The sequence below is a fragment of the Gekko japonicus genome, unplaced genomic scaffold (assembly GCF_001447785.1).
Source record: "Gekko japonicus isolate JY-2015 unplaced genomic scaffold, Gekko_japonicus_V1.1 scaffold924, whole genome shotgun sequence".
Lineage (NCBI taxonomy): Eukaryota > Metazoa > Chordata > Lepidosauria > Squamata > Gekkonidae > Gekko > Gekko japonicus.
The window spans coordinates 227247-239177 of NW_015170303.1; the positions used below are offsets into that span (position 1 = coordinate 227247).

At 48.0% G+C, this 11931-nt stretch overlaps 1 protein-coding gene across 1 annotated transcript in view; it reads left to right on the top strand.

Moving 5' to 3' along the window:
* Positions 1 to 4923, top strand: part of PCSK6 (proprotein convertase subtilisin/kexin type 6) — a 137676-nt gene extending 132753 nt beyond the window's left edge. Inside the window, exons 20-21 of the mRNA XM_015417963.1 lie at positions 393 to 505; positions 3766 to 4923. Of these exons, the coding sequence (XP_015273449.1) occupies positions 393 to 505; positions 3766 to 3863 (211 nt within the window). The 3' untranslated portion in view covers positions 3864 to 4923. The remainder of the gene's footprint in view (positions 1 to 392; positions 506 to 3765) is intronic.
* The last annotated feature ends 7008 nt before the right edge of the window (positions 4924 to 11931 follow it).

The following is an 11931-nucleotide window of genomic DNA, read 5'->3' on the forward strand; positions in this document are numbered from 1 at the left end:
CCTCACAGAGGAGGGAGAGCTTATACCTGAGGGTGGGCTGGGGGGGGGGGACTCTGCAACTTACCTGGCTGCTTCTTGCTCCTCATGGCCCAACTGAGGGCTGCTGGGAGCAGGGTGCAGGGCTTGTTGCATGTGCCCACCCCCTGGACTCCCTACTGCCGGAGCTCCGCTCCTGTGCGCTCCCACAGGAAATGGCCCCTGACATGGAGTATAATAAGGTAAATAATATAAAGAGTGGTGAAGAGAGACTCTCCCAGATACATTTATATGTGTGGGAACGAGAGCTGGCAGCCTTGTGAATACAGCTTCATGCACTGGACGTGTCCTTCCACCGGGGCTCCGTCTGTGCCTCTGGGGCTATCGGACTGCATCTTCTTTTCTCTCACGCTCAGATGTGAAGATAATTGCGCAGCTTGTGAATTCTCTGGGAGAAGATGCCTCAGGTGTAAAGAAGGCTTCAGCTTGCTGAATGGCTCATGCGTCGCCAGTGACAGATGCCACAATGGTATGTGTTTGCATGGAATGATGCTTTTGGGTTCTCTGTGGCATGCACACCCGTGTCCATGCACAACTTGGGCTAAGTGCACTCTGGTTGCTTCTGTCAACACAATGGGTGCGTTCAGACGTGGCGTTTGCAACGGTATAGGTGCCGGTTGCAATCGGTGTACTTACCGGCGTTCACACGTAGAACATCTGCCTTCCGTCCCTAACCGTTGCAAAGCCCTTTAAACCGTTGTACTCTGCCACTAGGTCCCCAAGTGGTGGTATCCTGAGTACAACGGTCGTAATCGCCATACCCGCCGTCTGATCGCTCTCCACCGTTGAGAAACAACTTCCGTTCGGAAGCCTGAGGCTTCCGATTTTCGCCCGCCATTTTTTTAAAAGGTTGGCGATATGCGCTTGGGCGAAGCTTCGCCCTGGCGTTTGTTTAAAAAGAAAAAGGAAAGGGCCTTAGTTTAGCGTTTCGGAGGCGTCCGGGACCTCAGGGAGGCTACTTTGCTCTTTAAACTTTAAAGGTAAGTCCTTACCTTTAAAGTTTAAATGTAAGACAGGGGTTTTTGACCATTCTGTGGATGGCTGCCTATGCGCATGCGCAAACTGAGTTTAAAAAAAACCCCAAAAACGCCGATGCCCGCTGTGTGTGGACGGGCATACAACGATGGGATCCGCAGACAGGAGGTGAGTGTGATCGCGTTTCAGCCGGCATAAACTGCACCGGTTCTAGCCGGTACAGTTTATGCCGGCTGAAACGGCGTGTCTGAACGCACCCAATGAGTGAAATAAGAACTAGTGGGGGACTTTAACGTGTTTCAGACTTATGGGAAGTGGTAAAGATTGGGTTAGGGGGTGGGAGGCCCTGGAATTAAAATGAAACGTGATCTGTGTTATCTCATGGGAGGGCAGCTAAGAGAAAAATACACAGAGGCCACCGGCACCGAAATTTCAATAGGGTTATTACCATCTATACATACCAACATTCCCAGAGTCTCATCTTTGTCTTCTACCAGATGTTCCTCCATTCTTCACTCTTGCCTTCCATCACAAATAGAGGCAGTTTAATTGCTTCTGAGGCTGAGATTTCATATGCATAGAATATATAATCAACTTTGTGGGCGCTTAAATTCAGGATGCAACTGGGGTGGCCGACAGCCCTGTGATTGGGAAAATGGAAGTGTGTGGGGTGGAGTGGGGATCCCTGACTTTGCTGAGGTAAAGGTTTCCCTTGCTTGAAAGCCAGTTGAACCCAACTCTAGGGGGCGGTGCTCCGTTTCCAAGCTGAAGAGCCAGCGCTGTCCGAAGACGTCATGTGGCCGGCATGACTAAACAACAAGGCGCACGGAACGCTGTTATCTTCCCACCAAAGCGGCACCTATTTATCTACTTGCAATTTCTTGCTTTCGAACTGCTAGGTTGGCAGGAGCCGGGGCCAGAGACGGGGGCTCACTCTGTCATGTGGCACTCGGGTCTCGGAGTGCTGAACCACAGACTTTCCAGCCTGCAGCTCAGCATCTTAACCTCTGAGCCACCACAGCCCCAACTTTGTTCAACTTTGTTGAACCTGTTTTTTTTTTTTAATAAATGATTTTATTAGAAGATAAGTCAAATATACATAAACAAGATTACTGTTTAAACAAATAAGTGCAAATTCATTTAACACAATGCCATCTATTAACTGTTGACGTTTTAGGGATTTTGAGAACAAGTAACAAATGGCTCAAGTGGTTAAGACGCTGAACTGCAGGCTGTGGAAGGTCGGTAGTTCAGCAGTTCGAGACCCGGGTGCCGCATGATGGAGTGAGCTCCCATCTCTAGTTCCAGCTCCTGCCAACCTAGCAGTTCGAAAGCAAGAAATTGCAAGTAGATAAATAGGTGCCGCTTTGGTGGGAAGGGAACAGCGTTCTGTGCGCCTCGGTGTTTAGTCATGCCGGCCACATGACCACGGAAACGTCTTCGGACAGCGCTGGCTCTTCGGCTTTGAAACGGAGACGAGCACCGCAACCCTAGAGTCGGACTCGACTGGCTTTCGAGCAAGGGAACCTTTACCTTTACCTTTTTAACGGATGCCACAACAGAATGATTGGGAGGTTCAGCAAGAATGTTACGAGGTTCCCAACCAAGCGCCTGGGGGGAAAGCAGACAGGCGTCAGGAAACACACTAGTGCAGGGGGTCCTTTGAGCCTGCGGGCCCCTTTGGAATTCTGACGCGGAGGGACTGTCTCAGGGAGTGGAGCCGCAAATACGGAGAAGCCCAAGAGTGTGTGTGGGGGGGGGGTTGATTCAAAAGATGCCCTGGGAAAGAGGAGAGAAAGAGAATAAAACCAACAGTGTGGTGGCAGCTGCCACTGAAACAATATTATTTTAATTGTCTGGCCGATCACATCTCCAGTGGCCACTCAGAAGCCCTGCTGGGTAAGCACAGCACAGCACGTCGGGGCTCCCTGCACTAGTGGGACACCCGTGTAGGAATCAGTTGGTTAGAACCCTTTCCCTCCTGCACAGCTGCTTTTCAACAAAACTTAAGACATGGGGTGGGCCCATCTCGGATCTCCCACCTCTTATTTAGCTTAGGTACAAGACACAGATATTCCGTGCAGGAGAGGAAGAGAGCCTTTGCCTTCTCGGACTACACCAGCAGCTCTGCAAGAGAGGGGAAGGGAAGGCAGCCGGCTTCTATCTAGTTCAGGGGTGGCCAGACTTGCTTAACGTAAGAGCCACACAGACGAAACGTCAGATGTTTGAGAGCCGCAAGACATGAACGGATATTACATGTTTTTATTGGAAGATATGCAAATTTGCATGTTATTAACATTAAACGAGACGGCCAAAAATAACAACAAAAGCGGTGAAAGCAGATATTGATAATATTTATTTGTCCAATGATAATTTGTTTGCTAACTATATCTGCCGGGAGCCGCACAGTATGTGTGAAAGAGCCTCATGCGGCTCCTGAGCCACGGTTTGGCCACCCCTGATCTAGATGCATGTGAACAGCTGCCTTGATTTTTTTCTTTTTTGCAAACAAAAGTGGGGACTGAAATATACTCCTTAATCCCCGTGTATGTGGCTGTGTCACAGAGGCTACATCAACGGCTTGCAAAAACCCTTCCCCATCGTCAACTGTCTGATGCGGGGACAACCTGCTATTTTCAGTTCTTTCCTTTGGTGCTGAATAGCTTTTGTGCGCCCTCGTTTGTCTGGCTGGAATGTCTGATCGTGTTTCTTATTGTTTCTCCCCCCCCCTTTGCAAAATGTACACTCTCCCAGCTGACGACACGTTCTGCGAGATGGTGAAATCCAACAAGCTGTGCGAACGCAAACCATTTATACAGTTTTGCTGTCGGACATGTCTCTTGGCCGGCTGAACCGTGCCTTTCGTATCTGCCGTCTGGAGGCCTTGTCGTGCCAGATCCCTGGGACAAAGTTTTCCCTTCCCCCCACCCCCACCCCCAGCCTCGGGGAGCTTCACCCAACGCTGGCTTGAAGCTTCAAGCTTGCGACTCAGATTGCTTTAATATCTCCTGTCAGTTGATTCCTCCGGTGTCGCATCTGGTATCCCCGAATCTAGATAGCTTCATTGCCTATTTGTTGGGTCCTTTTTTACATGCGAATGCCAACATGAGTCCTTCACAGATGTGCCATGCTCATGGAGAACAACACACGGCCCATATGCGCAGCATTGTTTGTGAAAGCGACCATTCCAAATTATACCTCAACACAGCCACATGGGAAAATATTAAGTTCTTTTTTTTTTTCATCTTGGAGAAGAAAAGGGCATCTCTGTTCTCCCTGCCCCCGCCAATTAAATACTGCAGCATAGGATTGTGGCATTCTGTCCCCAGTGCAATACAGGGACTGTTAACACAGCGCATCTCTGCAAAAGAAACACATTCCAGGTTGCCTTTCAGTAGCAAGATGGCCAGGGGGAGTTTGGAGCTTGCCAACAGCCAAAGGGGCAATGTAGAGCTGGCAGGAATGGAGCTCCAAATCTTCCAGCTCACTGCAAGCCATCCTCAGCCACCAGGACCCTGAACGACCCAGCGTGCCTGCCAGGATGCGCTTAGTGTGGACCTTGGAGGATCAAAGCCTTACCCATGAAATGGCTCCTGATGGCCTCAGCTCCCGACTGCGAGAAGATTTCCCTCCCTGCAACAAGAGATGGCTTTCTGCAAAGATTTGCACCACGTTGCTTCCACACACCCCATCCCCACCCCCTGCCAGCTTTGATTGATGTCTTCATTGGGTCCAGCCAGTGGTAACTTGCTGACAGCCTCCCCTTCCTGTCCAGCGATGACGACTCAGTGACATCCGACGTGAATCCCTTCCAAGAGAGGTTCCCTTCAGCCAACCAGGAGGCAAAGAAAACCACCAGTTCTACAGAAGAGTCGTGTACAACACATCTGAATGTATTCACTATAATATATACAGTATATAGTATATTATATATGTGTGTGTATGTATGTGTATATATACACACACTATGTACTATATGTAGTATGTCCTGTGCTGTTTATGTAATTGTGTTAAAATAGATTTGGCTATGTTGTCTTACTGATTATTTTTTTTTAAAGATAACTTATACAGTCCCTTGCCTTCCTTCATAGAGTTTTTTAAAATAATTTTTATGGGGAGACTTTTTTTAAAAAAAAACCATTTTGTTTTCTAATGACATCCTTTCAAAGTCAACAACGATCCTTTTCTACCCCTCCTCAGACAAAGGCAGCAATATTTCTCAACACCCCCCCCCTTCTTCTCATAGTGCCAGTTCTGATTCACATTGTCGGCTGTTTTAATAAGTTAAACCTTCAGCCCATGAAATTGGCAGTAAAAACGGTAATTAGCTCTTCACAAAGTGCATTTTCTGAATGTATTCCTCCCTTCTCCCGCTGCCGCCGCCCTGGCTGGAAGTAACCGACATGCTTGTAACTGCCTTTGACCCGGCCTTTCTCAGACTTGGCCAGATGAATAGTGAAAGCCGGCACAGTCTTTTTGATGCAGAATGGATCAATGGCCAAAAAGAGTTGATAGAGTGACCCAACGTGAATAAAATGGTTATAGTCCTGATGAATTACTCTGTACGGTTTTTTTTAGCTGCCAAAGTAAAGGGCTTTATTTTATTATGAGGAATATAATACTTCTGTGCAGTTTTTTTTTTAAATTACATTATGGCGGGAGTATAAAGTGTATACTTTATGGAACCCATCTTCTGTCCAGGGGACTAATCAAATTTACACCCTACAGCGACAGTGAATCTGAAGCACTGGGTGCCCCAGGCCATTCGTTTGGGTCCGCACAATACAGTTTACACGGCTTGTAAACTGCCTGAACTGCTTCTAGGAACCAGATGGAAACCACTCTGAGCACTTTGAAGGACAAACAAAGTAGAATTGCAGTAAATAAATGATAGTAAACTCTGCCAAAGGAACTCCCTGCATCTGGCCCGCAGCACGCCAAGAAGAGCATGAGAGCCACATGCAGCTGCTTGCGAGGCGTGCGATCAACGTCTGGGTCCTGCTGCCAGCACGGCAGGAACGAGAAGAGGGTAGGATCCCAGGACAGCCTGGCTTTGTAGCATGTTCCAAGGCAAATGGAGAACATATCCAGATAATAGCTTGGTTCGGTCAATGAAATGTATTATTATTGGGTCACTGTCTCTTCAAATTTGGGCAGGATCAGCAGAGAGGGGATGGGGGCAATTTGGTGCTGTTATTTCTGCTTTAAAGGTAAAGGTAAAGGTTCCCTTGCTCGAAAGCCAGTTGAATCCAACTCTAGGGTTGCGGTGCTCATCTCTGTTTCAAAGCCGAAGAGCCAGCGCTGTCCGAAGACGTTTCCGTAGCTGGCATGACTCAACACCAAGGCGCACGGAACGCTGTTCCCTTCCCACCAAAGTGGTCCCTATTTATCTACTTGCAATTTCTTGCTTTCGAACGGCTACGTTGGCAGGAGCTGGAACTAGAGATGGGAGCTCACTCCATCATGCAGCACCCCTGGGTCTCGAACTTCTGAACTACCGACCTTCCACAGCCTGCATTTCAGCGTCTTAACCACTTGAGCCACCGCAGCTTTAGCTTTAGCCCTTCTTGAATAGCTGTTGCATGTCAGAGCATACGCTAGTTCCTGCATCTCTATTTAGTGTGGTTTCTCAGTCTCTTGGTGAAGATGGAGCGACGGTGTCTCCGACCTTGTTCCCTACATGCTGTGTCTGCCCAGGGCTGCATGCAACATAATAGAAAAACAGCACCTTGGTGGATATTTTCAAAAGAATGTAAAGAATGCAAGATCTTGATTTGCTGGGTTTGAGAAATGACTCACTAGTCCAGGAGCAGCGTTGGAAGGGCTCAAGCAGGGGATAAAGATGGAGAGAACATCTTTGGGGACAGCATTTGATATGCAGAAATGTACGCACCCCTATGCCGTATTTTTTTTAAAATCTGCCCCACCCCACCGACCCCTATTCATACAGGTCTTTTCTGTAAATGGTAAAATAATCCCACTCAGCCAGCCACAGGAAATGTGACAGTCTTAGAGGAGAGTGCTCCAGAACAGGTTAGCAAACTGGGCAGGAATTCGTGTCATTCTGTTTAATCCATCAGATGTGTATGGGGGTTGGGTTGCCAACCTCCAGGTGGTGGCTGGAGATCTGCTATTACAGCTTATCCCCAGGTGACAGATCAATTCCCCTGGAGAAAATGGCTGCTTTTGAAGGTGGACGCCAGCATTATACCCCACTGAAGTCCCTCCACTCCCCAAACCCCGCCCTCCCAGCCCCCCAAATCTCCAGGTCAAGTCAAGTCAAATACCTTTATTGGCATACAATATTAGAAGCAATTCCCAATATTAATACAATCCAATAGAAATTATAAAATAGATAATCTTGGTAAAACCATTCCAAGGATATATCAGGCCTATAACATCACTCAAGTTATCACAAGATAGATTTGGCCGTACAAAAATGCCTGAATCGTAAAATAAATTTGAACTCTAAACTTAAAATTTGAGTTTTTTTAAATTATAAATTAAGACTCATTAATCTGATCAGGGTCATTCTTCCGTTTTATAAAACCATGAAGAAACTTGGCGGTCAGTTCAATGATCTCCGGATCTCGTGAAGCAAGGAGATAATGTACCTTGATTCTATCCGGTTGGCCTGCTACCAACCTAAGGGGGGAAATCTCCAGGTATTTCCCAACCCGGAGCTGGCAAACCTGGGGGGGTGTCCTTTGCAGGATGTGGCCCAAGCAGCGCTCTGAGGTCTTTGGTGATCACAAAGAAACAATGATCCATGTTTAGGGTTTATCTTTCATTCAGCCACAAAGCCACAGTAAAAGAAAACGGACATTGAGGGTCTGTGATTTTTAGAAGTCAATTTCCTCTCTGCCCCAGAACTATAATTATCAGATGGCAAAGTTGGGTCACCGACATATCCAAGATCTTCCCTCTCCAAAATCTCTGTAAATAGGAGTGGTGGTAGAAATACCAGCATGCCCTAAGCAAATACCACACGGGCAGAGGTGTTAACAGACACGGTGTTGAACCCACAAGCGGCTTCTGGAAGGGCTGCTAGAACAGTGCCAAAGCAGGACTCTGCTGCCAGTAGAGGAGGAGAGAGGAATGTTGCTTTGGTTCCAAAGACTAAAGGCAGAGTCTGTGGCTGCAGATGGAAACAGCGGTGCAAATGGGCACGGGGAGGACACCAGTGTTCCCAGGCTACTGCCATGAGCTTTAAAGGGGTTGGGGCTTCTGTGGTTGAAGTAGCTGTGGCAATGATAGGTCTCAAAAAGAGGGGCTCAGACAGGTACGGAAGCCCTTTAACTCTAAGCACGTGAGGGCAGGCAGCAGGTGGTGTTTGCTCTTTGGGGGAAGAAGGGTGCTCTGTACATGTTCAGAGCAGTGTTCCCTCTAAGCCTGAGTTAGTGTGAGCTAGCTCACAGTTTTTTAGCCTCCAGCTCACACATTTTTGTTTTAGCTCAGGAAGGGATGGCTCCAGAGCAAACTAATGTATACAGTAGCCAAATCGCTTGCTCACAACTTTAATGCCAGTAGCTCACAAAGTAGAATTTTTGCTCACAAGACTCCACAACTTAGAGGGAACATTGGTTCAGAGCAGTGTTCCCTCTAAGCTGAGTTAGTGTGAGCTAGCTCACAGTTTTTTAGCTTCCAGCTCACACTTTTTTGTCTGAGCTCAGGAAGGATGGCTCCAGAGCAAACTAATTAATGCAGCAGCCAAATCTCTTGCTCACAACTTTCATGCCAGTCACTCACAAAGTAGAGTTTTTGCTCACAAGACTCCACAGCTTAGAGGGAACATTGGTTCAGAGGCATATGTCATAATATTTTTTAGGTAAAAGGTGTGCCCTAAAGTCAGACTGGTGTTGCTAAATGGGTCTGGTTAAATGGGGGCTTGAAAGACCGATACGTGCAGATAATTCTTCCCCCACTGCCACCATTTATAGTCATACTCTGAATGTCAAGCTTGGGAGAAGCTAAACGAATAGAACAAATGGGATGTGATCTGATGTCACCGTAATCCAGACAGCGGCTTAAGTGACGATTCACAAATCTGCTGCCCTGGTCTACATTTTGGGCCAGTCATCAGGAGACCCCAGCCTAAGGTTGCCAACCTCCAGGTGGGGACTTGGGAGCTCCTGGAATTGTAATTGATCTCCAGAGGGCAGAGATCAGTTCCCCAGGATAAAATGGCTGCTTCGGAGGGTGAACTGTATGGCATGATACCCTCATGGGGTGCCTTCCCTCTCCAAATCCTACCCCCTTCACAGGCTCCAACCCCAAATCTCCAGGAATCCCCAACCCAGCCCTACTTCAGCCTCAAGCCGAAATGGGCACGCTGCCCTGTTTGCCAGCAGTCCTGAAACTGGCATGGATGAACACTCAGAGCTGCCATATACTACCTCTGACCATTGGTCCACATGGTCAGCAAGGCTTCTTGGACAGCTAGTGGGTCTCCAGACTCTCAGGCCAACAAAGGCCTTTCCCAACGCCAGCTACCTAAGGGTCAAAGCTAGATCTACTTCCTTCCTTTGTGTCCCCTTCCCTTTCTCCCCAATGGGGACCCAAAGTGGCTTATGCTGTTCTCCTTGCCTTCATGTTATCCTCAAAACAACCCTGCGGGGTAGGCTAGGCTGAGAGAGTGTCATCTGGCATGCTTCCACGGCAGAGCAGGTAGAGAAAGAGGTACTTTTCTCCCTTTCTCACAATACAAGAACTCGTGGGCACTCCATGAAATTGCTGAGCGGTCGGGTTAGAACGGATAAAAGGAAGTCCTTCTTCACCCAAAGAGTGATTAACACTTGGAATTCACTGCCACAGGAAGTGATGGTGGGTACAAGCATGGACGGCTTCAAGAGGGAATTAGATAGGCATATGGAGCAGAGGTCCATCAGTGGCTATTAGCCACAAGATATAGATAGGGACTCTGGGGCAAGTGATGCTCTGTCATCTTGGTGCTTGGGGGGGGTCAACAGTGGGAGGGCTTCTAATGTCCTGGCCCCACTGGTGGACCTCCTGATGGCATCTGGTATTTCTGGCCACTGTGTGATACAGAGTGTTGGGCTGGATGGGTCTTTGGCCTGATCCAACATTGGCATCTCTTATGTTCTTACTAGAAATAAGGCCCGTTGTGGAAATAAATACAACGAGATCTAGAAAGAGGCTCTGGGAGAGTGCTCTGGCTTTGGGCAAACAGTGTCAGTCTGCTTTTAAAACATGAACCTGGGACCTGCACACCACCGGAATACAGCAGGTTCCATATGCAACTGACATTCCAACTGCCTTGGGGGGGGGGGAGTTTGAGGTGTGGAATGGAGTGAAGTCCAATCAGCTTCCATATGCAAAAGACCAGGTTGTCGCAGCAGTTGTGGTGTGGGCGGGACCCGGGCTTTGCCTTCTGATTGGTGGCGATATATGCTGAGGAGCAGTGCCATCAGCCATACACTAAGGGAGTGCCTTTTAGAATTAGAACTTTGGCACCCACTATTCAATTATATATAAGGAGAGATGATTTCAACCTGGGCGTCCCAGACCCTAGTCTGACACTCTGAGCCCCACATTTCTTTTACAGCTGTGCGAGAGGCCCTGAGTTGGACCAGTACAGGATGGTGAAGCAAGATGAGTCTAAGCCACCCAAACCTTTCCCTTCCCTAGTTTTCCTATTAGCCTTGGGAAGGGTTTTTTTTTTTTAATGATAGCTGCCTGCAATTTATTCTTACAAGATGCAAGGAGATCTGTGTTTGCCCTTCCACTCTCTTCACTGGATATTCAGGGACTGAAGCTGGACTTGGCCACAGGTCCGTGGTGGCCTCCCGTTGCTATCATCATGGTCTGTGGCCCAGCGCAAGCCCAGCTGTCACAGTGGGCCCTACAAAGCCATTACTTCCAGCTTGTCTTAAGCCACAATCTGCAGCCTGTTAATGTGGGCATGCTTACAAGGAGGGGCCTGGGGATCTCCTGGGATTACAACTCCTCTCTAGGCAAAAGAGATCAGTTCCCCTAGAGAAAACAGCAGCTTTGGAGGGTGGGCTCTATGGCTGTATATACACCACTGAAGTCCCTCCCCCCCATCTCCAGGAATTTCCCAACCCCGAGCGGTCAACCCTGCACAGCCATCTTAACTTTCATCATCAGCGATCAGCTTTATTGCTGATTATTTGGAATACTGTGTGCAATTCTGGTCACCACACCTTAAAAAGGATATTATGGCTTTGGGAAAAGTGCAGAAAAGGGCAACTCGAATGATAAAAGGGTTGGAACACTTTCCCTATGAGGAAAGGTTAAGGCGCTTAGGGCTCTTTAGCTTGGAGAAACGACGACTGAGGGGTGACATGATTGAGGTTTATAAGATTATGCATGGGAAAGAGCAGGTAGAGAAAGAGGTACTTTTCTCCCTTTCTCACAATACAAGAACCCGTGGGCACTCCATGAAATTGCTGAGCGGTCGGGTTAGAACAGATAAAAGGAAGGACTTCTTCACCCAAAGAGTGATTAACACATGGAATTCACTGCCACAGGAAGTGGTGGCAGCTACAAGCATGGACGGCTTCAAAAGGGAATTAGATAAGCATATGGAGCAGAGGTCCATCAGTGGCTATTAGCCACAAGGTATAGCTAGGGGCTCTGGGGCAAGTGATGCTCTGTCTTCTTGGTCCTTGGGGGGGGTCAACAGTGGGAGGGCTTCTACTGTCCTGGCCCCACTGGTGGACCTCCTGATGGCACTGGTATTTCTGGCCACTGCGTGATACAGAGTGTTGGACTGGATGGGCCTTTGGCCTGATCCAACATTGGCATCTCTTATGTTCTTATGTTCTTATTGCTGTTGCTAAGGTGTGTATATTAAAAACAGACTGTTTGAGGTGAAAACTCCAGACAGAACATAAAGGCCAGAGCCATAACATTTGATATGTCTAGATGCTAAATCTC